Source organism: Lepisosteus oculatus, chromosome 24 (assembly GCF_040954835.1).
Source record: "Lepisosteus oculatus isolate fLepOcu1 chromosome 24, fLepOcu1.hap2, whole genome shotgun sequence".
NCBI lineage: Eukaryota > Metazoa > Chordata > Actinopteri > Semionotiformes > Lepisosteidae > Lepisosteus > Lepisosteus oculatus.
Window position 1 is genome coordinate 5,597,791 of NC_090719.1, and position 23,447 is coordinate 5,621,237.

General features: G+C 37.5%; 1 protein-coding gene across 1 annotated transcript; it reads left to right on the forward strand.

The window, feature by feature from the left end:
- Positions 1–666: 666 nt before the first annotated feature.
- On the forward strand, positions 667–23,040 carry dipk1b (divergent protein kinase domain 1B). Its single transcript, XM_006640541.3, has 6 exons — positions 667–957; positions 1,207–1,300; positions 10,987–11,121; positions 17,367–17,474; positions 17,936–18,112; positions 20,122–23,040. The coding sequence occupies exons 1-6, from the start codon at positions 923–925 to the stop codon at positions 20,932–20,934; spliced, it is 1,362 nt and encodes a 453-aa protein (XP_006640604.2). The 5' UTR covers positions 667–922; the 3' UTR covers positions 20,935–23,040.
- The last annotated feature ends 407 nt before the right edge of the window (positions 23,041–23,447 follow it).

Sequence of the window (23,447 nt, forward strand, 5' to 3'; positions counted from 1 at the left end):
TACAAAAGCATTAACGTAAGGACCTTAGTATTTGTAATCAGGATATTTGCATAGAGCAAAGTCAGTGAAGAGAATATATTCTTTGCACAAAACCCATGAAACTGAGGTATGAGGTACAATTTCTGACAGAAGTAAATGAGGCCCCGATTTCTACATCTATGAATTAATACTTCATGTTACCTGCAGCAGGAAAAAGTGTTAATTGGTGGCATCACAGTCTTATTTTTATATACTGTCATTAATTATTCCTATTCCTAGCCAAAAAAAGAAGCAGTTGTTGCTGAAGGTAATTTGATCTAGAAGAAAAACAAAGATAGATCTAAGCTTAATCCATTTATTCAGGAACGTTAATAAATCTAATACTATTATATAGCTAAGACATACCTATTTAGTATATTGTAGTTTGAAGATGCTTTTAATAGTGTATTTGCTTGGTTCATAAATAAAACAATAACATTAATTTGATCCTGCAGCTGTAGAATGTGAATGGTATTGCTTTACAGTGCAAGCACCATAATATTACACTCACCTATATTTAAATACCGAGAAGGAACACATTAAGTATCAAAGATACCCACTTCTCTTTTTATGTCGGGGGCAGAAAACAAGATAACACTGGTATCACTTCCCCTTTAATTAAAGCCAAAGTCGGTTCTTATTCTTCAGCAACGTAGACCCTGTATGTCGGAGCTGTGGAGCATCAGTGCTTAAAAAATACAGGATATCTATAGCATTAAAATAATCTTGTTTGATTTTACCGATGTGGACAAAATGTGTCCCATGTACCGCAACGTTGGGCTTTTGCATCGGAGTGTACATGCGCCACTTAAGATCTTTTTTACTTTCACAGTGATTTTTAAATGTGTAATTGAACGCAATTTGTTGTAGTTGTTTGAGCAGCGCAGTGACAGACAGTTGCGTTATGCGTTTCGAGCGAAACCTCGGATGTAACAAAAGGTGTTGAAACCTTTATATTTTAATAATTTAGCATTTCGTGTTGTTTTTTTTTTAGTTTGAATATATAGTGAGCCAAATGCATGCCTAAGATGAGCTTTACATTCCTAAACGTACACATTTTGAACATCTGAGAAGAATCGAATGATAGGAAGCAATGTCCTGCTGTGGACTCTGCATCGAGATGTTTCACAAGGGGAATACTAAAGGTACACTGATTTGACAATCTCATCCATCATTTCTATACCCAAGACAATTCCATGTGTTCCCAACCCCAAAGATGATGAGGAGTTTACGAAGACTGGTGCATTTGGTTCTGTTTTGCCCCATGTCAAAAGGATTGCAGGTAAGCACCCCTCTTTGCTGTGGTGTATCAGGGATGTCCCTGTCTAGTCATTCGAAATTGGCTAGTTTTAATAAGTGTGTCGTTGCTTCTTAAACTATTGAGCTATGTTTATTTAACCTCTTAAACCAGGAGCTTTACTTTACATACAGAAATGATTCTGCATTTGTACTGTATCTGGTGATGCGATCTAAAGCAACTGTTGTCATAGCCTACATAAGAAATCGTGTTTTCTGTTTTACATAAGATGTATTCAGGACGCACAAGCAGCAGACCAACAAACGCATTTCAGTGTAAGGAATGAATGACTAAATGAAAAAAGTGCTTTACTATGACAGAGAAAATCGGATATTTTATTATACCAATTGTGGCCAAATATCCTGGAATATACTGTAGACGCTGTATTGTAAAAAGTGTGAATCTGAACAAAGCAAACTCGCCTTTCCTCTGTTGACATCATTGTCTTTCTTCCTTGTGCATGTCCTTCTTAAAAATACAACAGCCCTGTTGTTCATTCTCACTAAAACGGAGATATTTTCCAGTGTTCGCATCATCATGATTATCGAAGTGAGGCAGTCAGAAGGCAATTTTTAAGCACCCATTTTAAGGTTTATGCCAGCTTGACAGGAATTAGTTCTCCGTATATACTGTAGTTTTAGTGACGATGTGGTCTGATTTTTTACTGCATTACATACCTTACTGGAGACTATTTTAAGAGTCTTCGTCAACCTGTCCTTACGGTGGAATATTTCGAAAATAGCGCTAGAAAGCTTAATGTCTCAAATGTGTACAATATTACACGTTTCATAAAAAAGCTTATTCTATTTTATCTTTAGAAAATATTCCTTCTTTTAATACATTGTTTCTTAAGAGATGTTTTTTTACAGGGATGGTAACGTGCTCTCTTAAGTTGCTAATGTTTTGTTACAGGGGAGCATAACGTTATTCAAGATGCAAGGTAGCTAGATCATTTCAGTTATCTTGGGTGATTGGTTTGTTTTTATTATAATAGTTTTTCAAATGTCCCAGGCCAAGAAGTTACATATGAATTTGTGTGCCTGTATGTGTGTTCAAACTTTTAAGTGGGACAAGTTTATCAATAACATATTGTATTTGTGTGTTAATGCATTTGTACAATCTCACACATACAGTACACTTGTGAGTTAGTAGCTTGTGATGTGAGTTCATTATCTAAATTAGATCAATCATATACAGTAGAATAGTCCATGGTTATACATTTGAAACTCCTTTCAAATGTATTAAACATCACAAAACCACAATCTGATTGAGGCAGGAAAACTGGAAAAATACAAACTGATGTAATTTCCTGAAATTTTGCATTTGGAATTAGCATTTTATTCTGTAGATGTGCATGTTTTGAAAAAAGACCCAGTATGATTCTCACTTCAAAGGTGTCTGATTTATTGCTGGTGCTGTAGAATAGTATTGAATTAAAGAAGTAGTGGAATTAAAGAAGTAAGACTGATGTATAAATATATAGATTTACCTGAAATTCTTATAAGCCTGAGATGGCTCCTGTACATAGCATGTGATAGCAAATTGTTCACTGGAAACACATTGATCAAACACCCGACTGCACATGCAGAAATCAAGCTATTGATATGAGGTAATGCAAGCTAAAGTGATAACAATGCAACTGGAATTGCTGTCAATAACTTTCTTTTCCAATTGTGTGAATGTGCATCAACTGTTCACTAAAGGTCTGTCTCATTCCTTATTAGGGGCCTGCCCCACCCTTCTCTCAGTTTGTGAGAAGGTGAGGTGAGAAGGGTTCATATTCAGTGCGAGCTTGCTTGACATCATGTACATCTTTGGAACTGGTGGCTAAAACAATCAAATGTCCTAATTGGATAAGATGGTGATTGGATCATACAGACATTACTTGCAGTTTTTGCTATTTTTTTTTACTTTCAATAATCTGTGATTGCAAGAATCTGATTGTATTAGAGCATTCAGTATATTTGTAACCACACACCATGCTGGCTAAGAACTATATCTCATTTTCATTATTCAAGATTGACTCACCTAATGTAGGACTGGAGGAAATAGGATTAGGGTTATGAACATGTTCTAGGTATGTGAAAACAATGCAAGGACTATGGCATTTTATTACATTGAGCTGTTCAGTGCCAATACAATAAATCAGCAATATACTCTTTGGGGAGAGCTGTCACTAAAATTCTGTATTTAAGCCAAGCCAAGTTGTTTTGTACCAGCCCTAAATAGCTTTGCAATCTTAGTCTTATTGTCTCAAAGATGCTCAGTGTTTGCTTTTAGATTACCATATTGAAATTTTTCATTCTAGTCTTGGGCATCCTCAAATTTTGCCAGCCTGTGTGCATTATGTTTCTTCTAACACATCTTTCTGTTGGCCAGTTTAAAGTATTTATTTACTGGATCAGGCACATTTAGAGGGCCAGAGAGGTTGAATCTGGTTTGGCCTATTATTCCTTAACAAAATCAATTTCTGGTACACTAATTTAAGAGGATTGCAGCATATTTGATATTAAACAAAATTTAGAATAATCTTTAATATCACAATCTTTTTTTACATATCACCATTGCAAGAATACTCTAATATAAGCAATAAACTATTTAAATTTTCAGAGAAAATAATTCTGTAGCCTGTCTGAAGTGAACAGTAGGACGAATGCTGCCTGGATGAGACAGATTCCTGTTGGCGATACTTGGCTATCTCTTGCATTTAGGTACCCCTGAGGGACTGCAAATTATAGATAAAGGCTGTATCAGTGCTTTTCTGGACACAAAGGCCTTGCTGTTTCATTTTAGGTTCAGAGTATTACAAGAAGTTTTTGGCTTGGCAAGGAGTGTGTTTCAAACAATGCAAGTGTGTCGTCATTTTTTTACAGGCCAGCGCTTGGGAATTTGGTGGTGGTTTTGCAGCCAGATTCTGAATCGGTTTTCAGGTTGAGAGGTAGAAAACTAGAAAAACAAGTCAGGATTCTAAATTTTAGCACTTATATAACAATTCTACTTCTTTTTTAGATGCTTATTTTTATTAGAAATGCTTATGATATTTGAAAGAAGAAATGACCTTGCAGGCGTAATAGCAGAACACACCCTTAATAGCACAGATTTTTCTTAAATGTCGCTTGAAGCACCACCTGTCCTTTTTTATTTTTGCAGGCACTCCATTTAATGTTAAATTACTTTAACTTCATGTAGTGTGACCTTTTAGACTGGGCTCTTTAATAGAAATAAGGGACATTTTGACGAAAGGTTAATAAAGAAAAGAAAAAAAGAAAACAATTTCAGCCCCTTGGCACTGCATGGTATTTTGACACTGTTCTTCTTTTAAAGAGCCAAAGACTTCACTAAATATATGGTAGCAAAATTGCACATAACAGCTCTGAAATGTAGCTTAACTCTTGCATGCGTACCTCTGACTGTTAAATCTAAGCATTCAATTTAAAGTAAATTACTCAGAGCTCTAAAAGGAATCTAAAAAGAAGCTCTAAAAGGATCTATAGACACAAACATTGCATTCAAGACAGACAACAGGAGGCATTTCTTACCCAACATATTGTATGTGTCTGGAACAAAATGTCAGAATGTCCTTTTTTTCACATTTGTTATGTTAATTACAAGAATGCTCACAGTTTTCATGCACTAATTTTTCTAAATTTAGTTTAGTTTTCATGAGCAAATATGGCACTGTATACATTTACACTTTGAAACTCTGTGGTACCAGATTGTGACTGAAATTAGCATAAAGCAAAACACTAAACAGTGGTTTAGTAGCCTTTGGACTTTAAGACATAAGGATTATAGTAACACAATTTTATGGTATTATATGGTCAATAAGTATCAAGCTGAAGACAAGTTAACTTTTAAATTTGACCAGAAGATCTTGCTTTCTTTAGTCCGAAAGGTCCAATGGTAGATGTTTAGAGTAAAAGGTGGTAAAACTTGGTAAAAGTGTGGAGAAGTGTGTCAAAGCACAGGGAGAGGAAAGGTAAATCACAGTGCAGACTATGACAAAGCCACCTAAATGTATGGTATAATCATTGTAAGTAAACCTTTCCAGTCAAAGAGGGTGAGCTTTTCTAATGGATTTCACTTTATGCTTAGAATAAAGAAAAAAGATAAAGCTTCTTGCACTTTTTTCCCAGTGATTGCTAACAGTCTTTGAGGCTACTCTGTGATTTTTGCTTTCCTTTCTTGTTAGTGCTTTCCTTTGTGAATTACCCATCCATTATGGAGCCAAGTGTTGTCACTGATGTGGAAAGGCTGGATTTTAAAATGTGCCCTGGCAATTGGAGAGCTTGTATACTCCATGCCTGTGTAACTCTGGTTTGTTTGCCATGATGTACAGTATGTTGTGCTGTTTAGAAACCGAGTATCTTCTGAGAGAGAATAGTACCATATTCCATAGACTGAAGACATTCCAGTGTTGCAATTAGCCTATGCCCAGTAAATAAGTGTTCTTTGTGTTGGAAAAAATAACAGCAGGCAAAACCACGCTGATTAAATGGGTACATTTTTTAAAGAAATATTTATTGCTTAACCACCAGGATTCTCTGAGTGATAAGTTGTCCAAGGCTGTCTTCGTTCCCAAAGAACTTCCTGTGTGGTTCACTGTGTCATCAGCAAGGGACATGTCACTCCCCCAGTCAGCAGTGGATCACCTGGTACGTCACTGCAGAAGTTGTTGCTCAGTAGGAAATCGAATGGCTCAATGGGTGGATAGTTGGGTGGATGGGTGGAGGTTTTTGCTGTGAGGTGTATAGACGCAATGTCACAAACTGCATTCCTACGAGCACCTATCACTGCCAACACCCGCGCACTAATTAATCAATTGTCATTCCTCACGCTCTTCTCTATTTTTTCCCTCTCACTCCACTCAGTTCCCGCTCACTATTGAGAATAACTCTTATCTTTCTCTAAACTATTCTGGACCTGATTTTTGGCTACCTGGCCTTGTTTTCCTTCTGCTTCGACTTCGTCTCGCCTCTTGTTTGGATTTGGATACTCTTGACCTTACTCTTGTGATACCTGACCTAGCTCTTCTACCTCAAATATGACTTTTGCCTTTTGCCTTTGGGTTTTGGAAGCCAATCACTAGCTACCTACAGTCTCAGCGCTACATAGGGTACAACCAGGTGCTCCTAGTGCAATCCTTGACACGTAACTGGTATTCCCGACAAAAACATTATCTGAGGTTCTAAATTAGAAAAGATCTTTTATTGCTCAGCAATAAATTATAAGTTACTCTTATCTTTCGGCACACAAAATACACATGGATAGTCCTATCTCATTATTTATTCGAATTAAGTTATAAGTTTCTCAGTCTTTCATCCTCATTGCACTGTGCAAGTGTATAAACATTCCAGCCTTTTGAAATATCTTAGGTGTATTCATACCCACTGCATTGCTGATGTGTTTAATACTGTGCACTAAGCAAAGCCAGGTTAATGTAGCAGGGTTTGGTGATCAGTGTGAAATGGCTCTCCTTAGAATATACCAAAAAGAATGAAAGTAAAAACATTCAGACTGTTTTTTGGTAAACAATTACCAGTGACTAAATACACTGCTTTTTATGATAAGGAACATCTGCTTGTCATTCTCAGGCTTTGATCAGACAGTAAATTATATTAAAAAGGCCCTTGCCAGTAGTTCCAGGAACCGGTAATTAAACTGAAACAGCTTGTGAAATTGTGTTCCATAGGCTAGACATTGGAGTGGTCAACATCTCAGACATACTGTAGCCCCTGATATAGAAAGCAGTTTGAAGATGTTTGTTTGCTTGGTACATTTACTATAGCTTTAGTTATACCAAGCAAAAGTAGCTGTCCAGATTATCTAGTTCCTTTGGTTGATCTTCATTTCTGCTATAATCATGTTTGGAACAGCTCTCCCTCTTCCTCCTACATTATTTTTTTAAAACTTTGATTTGAAATAGGGTTTAGGTACAATTTTCTAGCTTTTGACGTTGTCTGAGTTCCTGCATGTGATATTGTATGTCTTTGGTTTTATTTAGAAATTAGCTAGATTGAAATGGGGGATTTAGTTTACGTGCCATAGAAATGATCTAAATTCATGGATTCACCATAAAAATAACGCACATTTGCAATAATCCGGGATTATTGATTATCCTACAAAAAGATGAGAATTTTAACATGAATGGAGAAGGTGTGGGAATTAATGAATTTGTTTAGGGTGCAAGGGGTTCAATGACATAGGGTATTGTAAGAGTATGTGGTAGCATTTTCTAAGCAAAGTGCAGGTCAATTGTGATTAATTAGAGGAAGAGATGCACATGGCTCCTTCTGCATGGTTGAGCATGGCATGTGTACAGTGGCATCTGTGCCCTCTGCTTCCGCTTCATCTCCCTGGAGTGGACGTTCATTGAAGGAGAAGTTATTCATCAGGATGTCCCTGAGCACACTCCCAGAAGACACATACTGCTATAACAACAATGCTCTAACAACAGAGGCTTGGACTGTCTGCTTGAATAAAGCACAGCTTTGGAAAGTAAGACACTCATTTTTAAGATCTTCTTGTAAATGGTTTGGAATTTTGTTTGTCATTTAAAATTTAAAGTGCCTTGGGAACTCATCTTTGCTGATGATGTGGCACTGATGGCAGATTCAGAAGTAGAACTACAGGAGAAAGTGTTCAAATGGCAGAGGCGTCTGGAAAAGGGTGGACTGAAAATGAATGCAGAAAAATCTGAAATAATAGTAATGGAGAGAAGAGAGATACTATGACCAATGTTGAGGAGACAAATGGAGGAAAACTGAAACAGGTTGATGGCTTTAAATACCTTGGATCAAAACTGGTAAAGGGAGGAGTTTCTCATGACTGGAGGCAGTAAAACAAAGAGTGAAAGCTGGATGGAACAAGTGGAGAGAAATAACTGGAATAATCTGTGACAGGAAAATTCCTAGAAAGCATGGAGCTGAATGCTTGGCAGTTGGAAAGATGGAAGAGAACTTGATGAGAAGAACTGAAATGAGGATGTTGAGATGGATTCTGCAGATTTCAATGAAGGATAAGATCAGAAATGAAGAAATCCGTAGACGATGTAGGGTGGTGGATGTGGTTGAGAAGATGCGAGAGGCGAGGTTACGGTGGTATGGAGATATCGTGAGGAGGGACGTTGAGGAAGTAACAAAGAGGGTAATGGAATTTGAGGTGGAAGGTAACAGGGGAAGAGGCAGGCCTAGAAAGAGATGGATAGATTGTGTGAGAAAAGATATGGAGGTATGTGAAGTGAGTGAGGAAGATGTGCTCGACAGAGACAAGTGGAGAAGAGCAACCAAAGCAGCTGACCCCAGGACAGTCTGGGACTAAGGCTGTGAAAAAGAAGAAGAAGAAGAAGATTTAAAATTTAAAGAAACAGGCTTGGATAATGTTTTAAATGTATGTGATTATAACCAACTTAATTGTCAGCATGGATGTAGCATAGTATTGACTCTGGTCTCACAACTAGTGTGTTGTGATGGAGACACTACAGTTGCACCTTGAGCGAAGTACTTTATCCCAGTTGCTCCAATAAACTCAGCTTAATGCCACAGAAACCAATTACAAGCTCTGGCCTGATGAGTTGCTACAGTATAGCTGAGATTTGGAAATCAACTCACTATTTTGCAGAGTTTTGAGCTGCAATTATGACTGCAGCAGAACATTGTTTCATTTAATTACTACTGACACTTAAGACCACAATCCATTTTCATTTTTTTATTATGCTCCTGCAGTTTTAAAAAAAGTTTTTTTTAAGTTTTATCTTTGATTGAGTCTAGCATCCTCTGTTCTATTTTTAAAGAAAAATAAACCCTTGAACAAAACCTGCACTGAAGTGCTGTGAACACCAATAAATTAATTAGCTATTTTGTGCTTTTAGTCAGTTGTCAAACGTCTTGTGGATTTTAAATAAAAAAGTCTCCTTGTTTCTTTTCTTATCAGTGATTTTTTTCTCTGTCAGATGATTAGGCTTTACAATGATAAGGAAAAGGAAGTGTAAAGGTTGCCCATTAACCTTTATCTTTCAATGTTTTTCACTCTTTAAACAGATCACTTTTACACACACTTTTAAACACACTTTTACAGAAAAAATGTTGTAGTAATAATGTTTTAGACATTAGCTCAGCCACAATTATGATAGATGTTCTTTGATTTCATGGGGTGTGCAAATGTTTGTCTAGGAATGTTTATTACTGTGAAATATATGTAAGTTAGTATTATTCCAGTTCTCATTTTGTGTAACATAAATGGGCATTCTGTTTGATTTTATATGAGGAAACTGAAATTTGGTCCATTAACAGCACAGATTTGTTTCCTGCTGAATTACCTATTTATAATTCACAAGCGATTGCTCTTGCGATACACTCTGACATTTTATTACAAAAAATTATCCATTGAATTTTAGAACATAGTTCAGCACTTTTTCCTAGTCTAATCAATGGGAAGCTGTGCTACAGGAACAGCATGTCAATTCACTTGTGTGAGGGTACATTAGTTGTCATACAGTCTTCTACATGCTATTGATACAGATGTATGATGGTTTTCCAAATGCTTCTACCTTGGTTGCTGAAACAGCTGAATTGACTTTCTCCAAACTTAATTATCCTTCATACCAAGCAGTGCTGATTAGATTTTGTTCGGGATCTCATCAAAGGACGCAGGCTAGAGGGCATCTATCACAAGGTTATTGCTATATGCTGGAAAATGAATTGCTTGTATCGTGGGAACTATTTGTTATATCGACTTGAAGCTTGGTTGATTTAACAACCACCCACTGGGAGTGCACACCAGTTTGTTCTTTATGGTGAAATAACTGCATTAAGATGGGGCAAGTCAAAAATGTCATGCACTTAAATCCATAACTCTAGTCCAGCAGAGGTGGCTTTGATATTATAGATGATTGCTTACATTAGAGTGGGTCATGAAACATTATTAATTGATTGAGAGGGATTTAGAGTTTAGGGAAAGAAAGGTGTTCAAAGCACAAGTGGTCCTGCCATAAGGCTCAGGGGAGCTTTATGAGCTTTTATGAAGATCCACAACAAAAGGAAAGGCACCCCTGGTTTAAGAGAAAGCTACCCCATTTTCAATGTATCCATAATAGGCATTGTTTTGCCTTGCCCAGAAAGTGAAAGACTGCGAAGAGGAAGCCAACTTCCTCTTGAGAAGCAAAAATTTTTTCAGGGGGATCCCTCCCAGTTATAAAAAACCTGAGAAGAAAACCCCCTTCTGGCAGGAAAAAAAAACTTGCAACTGTCTTCAAAACCTACTCTGTTTTCGCCTCCTGCCCATCTGTACAAGGCTGGTGATGCCCCAGCAACAAAGGCTACATGCCCCACCTTTCAATGCAATCTAATCCAGAAGATGAAAACTGTGATATACAGTATGACAGAGTTGGAGATCATTCTACATTTAATGAAGAAAAACATGACTAGAAATTGGTATTTGTGAAGCTGAAGTCTTGAACATACAATGATACAGCTTACAGTGGATTCTATTTGATTCCTCCCTTCTGGTAGCTGATTTCTATAAAATAGTGATTTTGACATGCTGCTTGTAAAAGTGTGAATGATGGTGTTGCACGAGGACATTAAATAACAATGCCATTAATCTTCCTATCCTGGAACACAGTACAGCAGACTCAGTTCCTTATTCCCTGTATATCTGTCTTTCTCTTCCAGAGCCGCCTGCCTGCTATCAAAGTGAAGTACCTCTTCCTGGCCTGGCTGGGGATTTTTGTCGGGAGCTGGGCTGTCTACATGCATTATTCATCGTACTCGGAGCTCTGCCGTGGCCATGTCTGTCAAATGATAATCGTAAGTGGATTTGCCCTTTAAGGCATGGCTGCACCTCACCTGTAATTTCCCTTATTCAGTTCTTACAGATGTGTATTTCCTATTGCACGAGCCCAGTGTGAACCTTCTGCTCATTCTCCCCCATTTTAAGCGCTCTACCTCAGTCATTTACTGTACCTCAGACTAGCCTAATGGTGAAAGACTTGGAACACTGAAGGAGCCCACTCTCCATCTTTGCCCACTTTGAGCCCTGAGGGATTTTTGCAGTGGTGTTATGGTATTGCCCTTGATAGAAAGGTCAGTTAGCAGGGCCATGCATTCTGCTCACTTCATCACATGCACTTCAGGTTGAACACCACCTCCCTAGAGACTATAAACCCATCTTACTTTGTCTTTTAGTTTAGTAACAACAGCTGTGCTGGTTTCTGCTTTTTTGGGGGAAAGGAAATGGCTCTTTTGGGTATAAATAAGAGGAATCTGTTCAGCCCATCTGGCCAAGTTAAACTTTCTTGTTTGTATAACGCCACTCTTAAAATGTCCTTACTCTGCCTTCACATGACACCCTCTCACCTATACGTGAGCAGTGTCGTGGCTGGAAGACACAAGCAGAACTGGCTGTGAATCATATGACAAAGATGAGCTTCTCATTTTATTTGCCTAATTGTTTTTAAACTCATTTCTTGTTTCTTATATGTTCAAAGAGACACTTTTGTAATTAAAGCAACCTTCCTGTTACATTGCAGAACCCAACCTGTTCCTTACTATACTGCTTACTATATTTTGAGAGCATGTAACCTTAGTTCTTGGAAATAGGAGGCTCTTTTATCAGTGAGGTTCACTCATTGTCATCTCCAGATTTGGCTGAAGTTCAAGAAGTAAAGGAAAATTACAAAATGAATCAAATTGTGTAGTTTGGTAATGTACTATTCAGGCAAGGCACCACATTAGTTTACAGTACGTGGTGGCAAAACACTTGGAATACATTTAATGGCAGGTAGTCCCTGTTGTATTTACAGTTTGTGCTTTAAAAAAGTTAGGCCACAAGCCAAAATAAAGGCTTCCCTTCATTTCTGTGTACCTCCTTAGAAAGTGAAGACAAGGCTATCAAAGCACAGTGGTGCGAAATGTGTCTTGACACGCTGCCTTTTAATGTTAGCTTCACCATTTATAGAGAAGGGACAAAACTGACCCATGGCACTTTGTTAGCAGTGCACTTATGAATTATTTGATTAAACTTCAGATTTAAAGAGTATAACATGACCTGTTTAATAAACTTGATTTCTTTCATGTATACATAATAGATGATAGATATAGTATTGTATATATTATATCCATGTGTCTGTTTAATTTTTGACATGATGAACAGTCAAGTAGATTTTGAACTTTTGGTTGATATTTAGACTATGCTTCATTTAAATGCCATCTTCTAGGTGCTCTTCTAGGTTGTGCAGAGCATGAGAATTCTTAGGCAATGGAGCCCACCTAGTAAGGAATGCACAAAACATAGTGCCAGCAGCATAGAAACAAGTAACATGTTTCAGTTTTGAATGAGGCAGATTCAGATTTTTTGGGGGGAACCTGTTTTGTTTCATGCTGTTTTAGGTTTGTAAGTGAAGGAGATGTGTCCTTTGGCCAGAATTTCTCTGTGACCTCTTGTAAGGACATGTTGTCAGCAAATTGTGATTATTATTGGAATGTTCTTCCTGCTTCCTGGCACAAATGTAACACAATGTCACAAGTTTTGACATGACCACTAAATAAATACATAATTATTATTACCAAGCCTAATACAGTAATTCCTGTCTTAATTGGCAGTGCTTGTGGGTGTATTTACATTGGGCTGAAGCAGCAGATATTGATGTGATTAAGCTGTTCTGTGATTTTTGAAGTAGCCAGTTTAAATTTAAGTGAATTACATTATTCTTCCATTATAAAATAATGGAGACTAATGTTAAAATGTACAGCATTGCAAAGCAGGTGTAACATTATTATTCAGTAACTTGGCTGATAGCTTTACTCAACACAACTTAGATGAGGGGTTTCTGACCCTGGGTCTGGAGAACACAAGCCTAGTTATTCATACAGTGACCAAGAATCACCTGCTTTTTTAAACTAGTAAATTTAAATGTACAGAAATTGAAAAAAAATAATCTCTAAATTGATTAATTAAATTGTGATTAAATGACAACCTACTGTATAAAACCCATGGTATAAGCCAGGGTTTAAATTATGTTTAGGAAATAAGTGGTAATTGTACGAATCATAAATGCATCAGGTATAGCCATCTGACAAAGAAATCCTTATCAGTGCACCCCTAATATTTAAATATATATTATTGGAAGCAAAATGATGAACCAAAAGGACTTGGGTAAATGTTTTCTGAATAGGTCTGCTGTGGGTCACAGAATTTTGATGGTGCATGTTTAAAAGGCCATTAACTCAGCTTGGGATAATGTAATTGCTGGTATTTATCTTTGCAGTGGTCATTATAGTGTATCATGAAAAATTTAATAGCCAGGCTTGTCCGCCTCATTCGTTTCTTATTACAGTTTTATTCCCCTTTACCTCCTGTCCTCATGCTGGGGAGGCAGTCTGGTTTTCAGGATGTGGGCTTAAGTTACAGTGGGTCCATGGCAGTATCACGCAGGATAAATGAACAAAAAAGACTCTGAAAAGTATTTGGGGGGTAGGGGATTTTGTTCAGATGTGAGATGTGCACAAACCCAGTTGTGTATTAATATGGTATCTTCAGATGTGCCAGTTAGAAATATACAGTAGCTCTTTGTATGATATCCTGTGCATGCACGAACAATTCATAGGATAGCATAGTCTTTTCTAAAGCATGTGTGCATGTAGAAATCTGGCATAAAGACCTTTTTCTCAATGCATCACAATAGATTTTGCTATATTAGGAAGTACCTCAGTTGCTGGATATGCCTCTACAGTCTATTTTACTGTTTATTTGGGATTAATTTAGGGATAGTTGGCATTAATTAAATTTTCTTTATAAATAACCAGGACCCCCATTTAATATTTTGAAATCTATTGGTACAGTATTAGTTTCCATGATAAAGCAAATTGTGCCCTACCAAACAATTTAGGATTAAGTGGAATACATCTTCTTCAACGTATCGCGTTTAGAAACTGAACAAAATGAAGGCAGAAATAATATTACTTTGAATCTGTGAATTTTAGAACTCAGTCTGTATACATAGGACATTAAAATCACAAAAATGATTAAAAATTAGATCTCAGTAACTTATTTAATTCACTTTACTATAGTTGGTTTGGTTTTTTTCAAGAAGAAAAATCCCCGATATTTGTTTGAAAGATGTCTCTATTGACAAATGTGTTAGGTATAACAACATAGTGGAGTAGCTCTTGTATAACTGAAGCTTCTTCTAGCTCAGTGCTTTTAGTGCTTAAAATGTCAGCTAATTTAAAACTTTACAATGCCCCCAATTACTCCTGTCACTCAGACTGTGCTGTGGAAAGTCATACTGAATTTTCTTTTTCTGCTCCTAAATGACATTCCCAACATTATCTTCTGCCTGAGAGAGATTTTGAACAGTAAAAAGTCATACTCCTGGTGTTAGCTGCCACGTTAGGGGAAATGACCTTGAAACCTGACACTAAAAACAAAAAAGAGTCTTGTTCTGGTTTACCAACATAACTGCTCCAGGTAAGGTAGTATTTTTCATTAAACGGAAACAAATGTTTTATCATTTGTTTCTCTTAACAAAAATACACTAGGAATCAAATTCACTCCCAGTTTGAAAAATTGCATGCATTTCCAACCAATTGGAGATTGTATATATGTATATATAGCTCACCTACTTATTCACTGATTTCAAAGAAGACCTGAGTTATTAATCATATCTAAATACCTCACATTTTTATACTAAAACTTGAATTGAATATTAGATATCAGTTTGAGTTCATGTATCTTTACTTAGTAGCTTTTTCCCCCTTAATTTTAATACCTTGTCTCGTATTTTCTTTAATATTTAATGGATCACAACAAAGGAAAAAGTGTTTTCTTGTCATTTCCCAGTGTTACATGCTTGGGGCTCAGATCTGAACAGTATGTTACTTTTGCATATTGATGCATACAGTATGTTGCAAGGCATTCATCACCTGCCAGAGATTCAGCATGCAGTCCTGTGACCACAGAGGTTAGATTCATTCTGCAATCTGTTTGGATTCCTCATGGAAATAATCAGATTAAACGGTGAATGTCTGCTTCATTTTTATGCTATATAATGCTATAAAGGAATAAAAAATTGAATGCAAATAAACATGCAAAAATTTGCATCATGTTACAATATACGAATCCCAAAACAATAAACATCACTTTTTTGCTGTGTGTTTATGGTTACCAAGCTGAAGCTCAATGGTGGTTAAAAATCTCCTTACTCATGGTGAACACCCTAGAGACAGCGTTCACCTAGTGAGGCAATGCATCCCTGTACAATGAAAGGAACTGGTTTCAAGCCCTTGAAGCCCAGTTTCACCACTGGGCTCTGAGACTTTATGTGATGCTAATGATGTATTTTCCCTCCATTGTTACCCTAATCTTGTTTTCAGGACCTTAAAAAGACTTTTTAAATCAAAAGTGGAATCAACATAGCAGACATGTAGTAAAACAATAAAAAAACTGATGCAATTAAGAGATTCATAGAGACAATATTGTAATACATATAGGGAAATCGTCCATGAGGAAAAGCTCATTTTTTATCTGATGAAGTTTGCATTTTGCCCTAAATTCTTTTCAAAGCAATAACAAATATCAAGAATTGAACTTGGTTTGTGATTTAAACGCAAAAGAGTGGAATGATCCTAATCTGCAAAGGAAGTATTTTTCAATTCCGCTCCCAGTACCTCTGTCCCTCTTGGTTTTCATCCCATTTTAGCTTTCTTTAATTAATTTTATCAAACTCTTAATTAAATTATGTTTTTTAATAGTTTCAGCTAGAAGGAGGGTTTTAAAAATTGCCAGGTGCTAGGTTTTACAACTCCCTACATTTAAGACAATTATTTAAATGACCAGATGGTGTTCTATATATCATCAAAAAATATCTCACCTGTTTCTGTTCATTAATTGATAATCATTTCGAGAGCCATAAGAGACCTAAGTGAAGAAAATAGTAAAAATTAAGAGTTCAGCTGGATTCATAATTAAAAGAGACAGGGTCCTTCAGGATGAGGGAACTCTGTGCTAGGGTAAGTGTGGCACTGCAGGGTGAGTGGGATCAGAGCTTTCTGTCACTGCTGCAAACAGCCTTGAGGGAGAGTCAGATAAAACAAACTACTGAGGCTTTGTTCATTGTGCTGGGCAGGGCTAAAGTATACATTTCTATTGGATGACAGCCTCTGGATAGTTAGCTCTAAAGCCTCAAACGCCAGCAGAGCTAGAAAAAGCATGTTGCTGTGGTAACCAGTGAACACAATGCAGGAAGTCAAAGAGTACACTTTGTGTGGCAAACAATGTCTGTCCTCTCACTCAGTAGCAGAAACGATAGAAAAAGATGTCAAAAGGTTCCTGTACGCACCTTTCAGATTGTTTCATAAACATGACACGAATTTAAATAACCACAAAGATTCCTTGGGGAGTAAATATTTGTACATTCAAATTTGTTTCAAACTCGAGGCCATGTGTCAATGTGGCATGTGCTTTTTTTAAGTAGGCCTTGTTCAGGATGCTTTTTACATTCTCTTACTCTAAAGATGTTTGTTTCCTATTATTTACAAATAGTTACATTTTATGTCAATGTTACAATGGAAGTGACTTTTTCCAGGTTAGATTATTCCTCTGAAATGTCCTCCCTGTATTCTAACTACAGAATCCTTCATGTAGTAGCTATGTTATGTTATGTGACATTGATATTGCAGTTCCGTACAAATGTAGTGAATAAATGATTTCAAGAAAAAAAGACAGTCGAGTCAAAATAATGATTGAAACCGTGAATTAATTTCTGAGCTTTAATATGTGTATAACATGTGAATTGATTTTTACAATTAAAAACAGGTATTCATATAAACATTTATAATCTTATCAAACTCAAAATATTTTATGGATTATGTAATTCATCTTTCAATGTCTGTGAGAACACATTGAGATTATCATGCCTTTTACATGTTTTACATTATATATGTGTCATGTATTCCACAAAATTATTCCTGAATACTCACGTAAAGGGACTTCTGAGGCCATGTCTGTCATCTTGCAATAGAATTTGAGAAAACATAATGCATTTCTCTTTCAGTGTGACCACTACAGAAGGGGCATCATCTCTGGGTCCTCCTGCAAAGCTCTCTGTGAGGAAAACACGCTGATATTACAACACTGCCTATCCTCAACACCCACACACCAGGTACAGGCGCATCGCAGTTCGTGAACAAGAGTCTGCAATTCAGTGATGCTCCCTTGCTTACTCACACCCAGTTAATCGAGTCAATTCTTGAAGGGATCAATATAACCCATTTTGCAGCTTAAGTCCAATAAACAGAATAATCATCCTAGAAAGAGTTGAAATTACATTGCCAAACTGTTATTACTGCATGCTACACAAAATAAGACAGTATTATTAATTGAGTGTTTACATTGCTCTTTGAAATTTGGAAGTACAGAGACATCAGGGGAGATGAAAATATTACTATTTTTTTTTTACTGTAATGCCTAGGTTTGTGAATATCTTTGCATGTTAAAATTGATGGCAGTCAGTCTATAAAAAGATCCTACAGTGACTGAAGATATGATTGTTCAAGTGAGAACCCACAACCCTCTCTAGCCCCTACTCTGTGCTGCTGGCTGACAGTCCTTTTTGGTTTACAGGTCTACAGCGGAGCCTGGAAGGAGAAGCCGGTTATTATCAAGTGTGGTATTGAAGAGACTCTAAGGGGCGATGGCAGCCCTGATTCTGTACCCAGGAAAGAGATGACACTCTTTGATAAACCAACCAGAGGGACCTCCATGGATGAATTTCGAGAAATGCTCCACAGTTTCCTGAGGGTCTGTTTTCACTTTTATACATGACCCGATAATATGAGACTGCATACCTTAGTAAACAGCCTATCAGTTAATTGATTGCCTGGAGTTTGCCATCTACTTTAGAGAATGTAATAGTTGGGAAATGAACTTGGCTTTGTTTCATAGGACAGATCTGCCCATTCTGTGGCTTAAATGGATATACTTAGAGATACAAGTAGTTCTCTGTTTATAGTGGGACACAGTGGCACAGTAGTTAGCATTTCTGCTTCACACAGCTGGGGCCTTGGTTTAGTTCTGGGGATGCTATCTGCATGTACTGTAGTTTGCATGTTCTCCCTGTGTCTGGATGGGTTTCCTCCTGGCGCTCTGGTTTTCTCAGACTGTCTAAAGAGATTCTGGAAGATTAATTGGGAAAATTGGGCCTGGTGTGAGTGTCTATGTTTGTCCTGTGATAGACTGGCTCCCCCCAACCCTGAAATGGAAGAAGGAGATAGAAAATGGATGGATATGTTGTAAATCAGGGGTTCTTAACACCTTGCCACAAACTACACGTAGTGGTCCTGCATCCTCTCCATTTGTCTGTGTAAATCTGTTCTGTTCAGAGTTTTCTGTTGTGCGTTTCTCCACATTGTCTTTAGCTCTCACTCTTCCAGTACCACCTAGTAAAAAACGCTCCATTACTAGGCTAATCAAGACTACCTTGCGCGGAAGAAAAAAATGCTACAAATATAAATGCAATCGTGGCCCACCAAATAGAAATTAATAAAAGACATTACGTGGCATGCAGGTGGTGCCATTGTAATAGACAGAGCTTGTACACACTCATCAAAATTATTTTAGTTTTTTTTCACGTCTTTATAGCACCACTCTCGCCACCCCCAGGTTAAGAATCCCTGATGTAAATAATGCCTCTTAACTCAAATATGTAAATTGAAAACTAATTTCCTGTAAGAATGCAAGTGAATAGATTCCAGATTCAGTGGAAGGATGTGTTCTGAATACATTCTTAACTGGAATATTAACTGGATATTAAATTCCTGAATAAAAAATATGAATATTTATTCATGTAAGATATTTATATAGTTATAGTAAAATGTGAAGAAAGTCTGTTAGTGGTGGGTAGTGAATGCTAAGAAAAATACATGAGTCATGTAACCCATAGACACATCTGAGATACACAGTGCAGATATTTTAGGTCCTCTTCCTCTGTCTGTTCACAAATGTATTTAAAAGTCTCTTAACTAAGACTAAAAATAATATTTAGTTGATTTTTTATTGACTGAATAGACTGTTTTGCTTAATCATTTTATTGTATATTAAAGTGATCTGTTTTTTTTGTTTACGGATGTTTTCTATTGAATTTCATTAACGTTTCAAAGTAGTTTAATCAGTTTGATGACTTTATGAAGTTTATGTTAGAATTTTTACAATTTAAACATAATTTAACAGACTAAGATAATACAGACATTTTATAGATTGATTTAATCAATGTGGGATGATGGAGGTAAACAGTGGCTGGAAGAACACAAAGACTGCCCAGCTGCCTGTGTGTCACCCAAGTGACTATTTATCCCAGGGCAACTGAATACTTGCAGAGTATGTTGTCTTGAGCAGTGGCCTATTTCAGATTATGGCTGAGCTTGTTAACTGTTAACTAATTTGTCCTTAATTAGAAAGCAGTATATATTCTTGAGCCTTGTTAAACCAAAAAAAGCACAAATTAATAGCATATAAATCAGAAATTACCTGTGTGTTAAATCTGGGAATAGGACATTGCAGCTGAAGAAATACAGTAAGTGCCAAAAATAGCTATAGAGTCAACTAGAATAAATCAAGGCTGGCATCAGCAGACTGCAACCAGCCTTGAGTGTAATGCTTAATCAACTAAGAGGAAGGTTAACCCTTGAAAGCCAAATGACAAGACTAAGCACAATTGAGAGGCTTGCCATTGAGAAGGAACTGTTAAAAGATTTTCCAAAGTCTGTCAGTTGGAGTTCATGTGCACACACTTCTTTTTTCTTCCCCTCCAGTCCAATCTTGGTGAGCAGCCATCTCTGGGGAGCCTGGTGGGCCGCGTTATTTCTCTGGCAGATGTCAATCAGGATGGGAAGGTGTCCCTGGCTGAGGCCAAGTCAGTGTGGGCGCTACTGCAGGTCAACGAGTTCCTACTCATGGTGGCGCTCCAGGAAAAAGAGCACACCCCCAGGCTGCTGGGTTTTTGTGGTGACCTGTATGTGACTGAGCAAGTGGCTCACAGCTCCCTCTACAGGCTGGAGGTTCCCCGCTATCTGCAGCCACTAGTCCCTTCAGCCCTGCACTCTAGTGTTAACCAGTGGCTGGCTCCAGCCTGGCCTCGGAGGGCCAAGATCACTATTGGGCTGCTGGAATTTGTGGAAGAGGTCTTCCACGGCTCCTATGGGAGCTTCTTCATGTGTGATGCTAGCCCCCGGCACATTGGCTACAACAGTAAATATGACTGCAAGATGGCGGACCTGCGAAGTGTGGCTTCTGAAATGTCTGTGCGGGGATTCCTGAAGGGCCGGCGCTGCGAGCATAACAGTGATTGCACTTATGGCAAGGACTGCATGGCCACTTGCGACAAGCTGGTCAAACAGTGCAACACGGAAGTGGTGCAGCCCAACCTGGCCAAGGTATGCCATCTCCTACAGGACTTCCTGCTCTTTGGCGCTCCGCCTGACCTCAGGGAAGACCTGCAAAAGCAGCTAAGAACTTGTGTCACCCTAAGTGGCCTGGCCAGCCAGATGGAGGTGCATCATTCTTTGGTCCTCAACAATCTCAAAACCCTGCTATGGAAGAAGATTTCCAATACCAAGTATTCCTGAAGGAAGGCCTGTGAGGGACCTGTCATGGAATATTGAAGGATTCCTTCTATTGCAGAGGGGTGGGCAGATATATTCATTAATACTAGTTATGTTCTCTTGAGGTTCTAGAGCTCCAGAAGCCAAGCTTTTTTTCAAAGGCCCAGTTTAATTTTCTAGCTCAGGACTAAATGCTGTTGGGGCCCTTATTTGAACAGTTTTTTAAAAGTAATGTAGTGCTGAAGTTCTGTTGATTTATATGTGGCCAGTCTTATTCAGTACTGTTTAATACTGAAGGAGGTATTGCATCTGGCTGGTAGGGAACTTCTAGGAAGTATGAGACAGACCACAAATGTGTCATCTATTGTCCTTAAATAGATTGCTTTTCAAGTTTTGTTTTGCCTTCAAGCTGGTTCTCTTTTGCTAAATCCTTCACATTCTCAGGGTCTGTTGTATGCTGCTGAAGAGACAAAAGCATGGTATTTTGTAAGGTGGTTAAGAGTTATGGAATGGAACTGCCTTTTGTGAAGCATTTACAAATTCAAGACATCCATGCATTTTTAGTCACTTCTTTATCCTTAGAATGTTATGGTGAGTCAGCCGTTCTGACAGAGTGGGACTACACCCTGATACTAGTATGCTAGTCCATAGCAGGATGCCGTCTAAAAGCATTCATTACCATAAGGAGACAAGACAAAACATAGACCTGTTCAACTAGGGGCTGATCACTGTTAAATGTCAAAGCGTTTCACATATAAATCCTGCACTATAGACCAATTCACCCTGCATTTGCCCCCAACAGAAAGCTGTTAATGAACTGTTTAAGTAGTAATGTTCTACTGGATTTCTAGTTCTCATTTGGGTGTGTCAGAAGATCCAGTAATCTTTCGTGTCCCTCATGGTATTGTGCAGAAGGGGGTTTCCTTTCTACATGCAATTATTACAACCTCTTTTTCCAAGCAGATTCTATAGCAGAAACAACTACCCTTGTATTATAGTGCATTGATGTTAATTAATTTTAACCTAACCTAATTTTAACCTAAATAGAGGTTAGGTTTATTAAGAACTAACCTTTTTAAAGATTACTTTATACAAACAAGCTGGCCGCACTATTCTGCACATCAGCATCAGCTCAGATGGGCATTCATTAAAAAAATGGAGGCTTAAATACATCTGACAATCCACTCTCAAATCTGTTCTGGTGGCACTAACGAATTAACAGAAAACTACAATCTCAAGAAAATGTGAATACTTTTTTGCGGATTTTTAAGTAAACAAATAATAATTGTTAGTAAATATAACCGTGATTCTCATTTCATGAAACTAACTCTACAAAAAAAGCTGCAGCAGGAATCGGCAAATCCATTTTCCCCAGATTTGAGTCCTGCAGGTGTTACCTTTCCAAATCAGCACTAACAAATAATTAGGTAAATTAAGTAATTAAGATCTTGAGAGGTATAGAAACCAGAGGATCTTCAAGGCTGAAGACTTGGTGTTGCCCATCCCTGCTATAAATGCTGATGACCATTGTTTATGAAATCAAAACATTTAGAGTGTGATTTTGTAGTAAGTGGCCTGTTCCAACAATTATATTGTACAAAACAGCAGAGAGAACAATACAAAAAAAAAGGACAGATTTTGTATAAAACAATAGTACACACCAGAGGATGTATGCAGGCTCAGCTGGACACAAATGGTGGGCATATTGAACTGATGTGGTGCCCTCCCAACACTATGTTTGAGTACCCCAGTTTCATTCCTCCCCAGAGTTGTCCTCACAACATATTTGAATAGTCCTGTTAACTAAAACAGGAGAACAGTTATTCTCCTGTTTTAGTGGGCCACCCAACTTTAAAATCTTTTTTTGTGAACTGAAATGATTAAATATGGTCTTTGCCAGCAGGACTACCAAGCACAGCAAGAATGAAGCCAGCGTTTCCACAGCACGACGATTGCTCACCACTGGTCAGTTTTTAAAATTTGTAGTTCAAATGCAAGACTTGAAATTCTTCTAAATACATTATGCTTTTCTGAAGTGTCTTCATTTGTAAAGGTTGTGCACATTCCCAGTTACTCCCTTTGCTGTATTAAATGGACACAAGCAATTTTAATGCTTTTGTTTGGCTCTTACCCCACTTTCTGGTCTTTTCTTTCCTTGCTTTGCAAAGGAGATGTTCTCTGCAAACACTACACTTGCCAAAGGTGTCAGATTATAAATTGGTGAAAAGGGATTGACATATGGATACACTTATGTGAAAGCCAGGTCCAGTTTAAGGGGTCCATAAGATTAAAGATTTTTACTTCTATCTGTTAACGGTCTCAAATATGGCCATCTCAAGGATAAAACTTTAAATATGCAGTAAATGTGACAAATGCATCAATACTGCAGTCTCCAGGAATATCTGAATTATGATTTACACAGTCTTGAACTGAGCAAGAAGTTATCTTGAAAAACCACAGGGTTCCCACTCATTTTTACCAACAAAATCCAAAAACTTTCTCATGATTTCTAACCAAATGTCCATTACTATATTTAT

What these genes read in the sequence shown, in the direction of transcription:
- dipk1b (XM_006640541.3), top strand. Translation starts at nt 923, where the DNA reads ATGCGTTTCGAGCGAAACCTCGGATGTAACAAAAG. An exon ending in CCATGTCAAAAGGATTGCAG is followed by an intron (nt 1,301 to 10,986) that starts GTAAGCACCCCT and finishes TTTCTCTTCCAG; the next exon opens with AGCCGCCTGCCTGCTATCAA. An exon ending in ATGTCTGTCAAATGATAATC is followed by an intron (nt 11,122 to 17,366) that starts GTAAGTGGATTT and finishes TTTCTCTTTCAG; the next exon opens with TGTGACCACTACAGAAGGGG.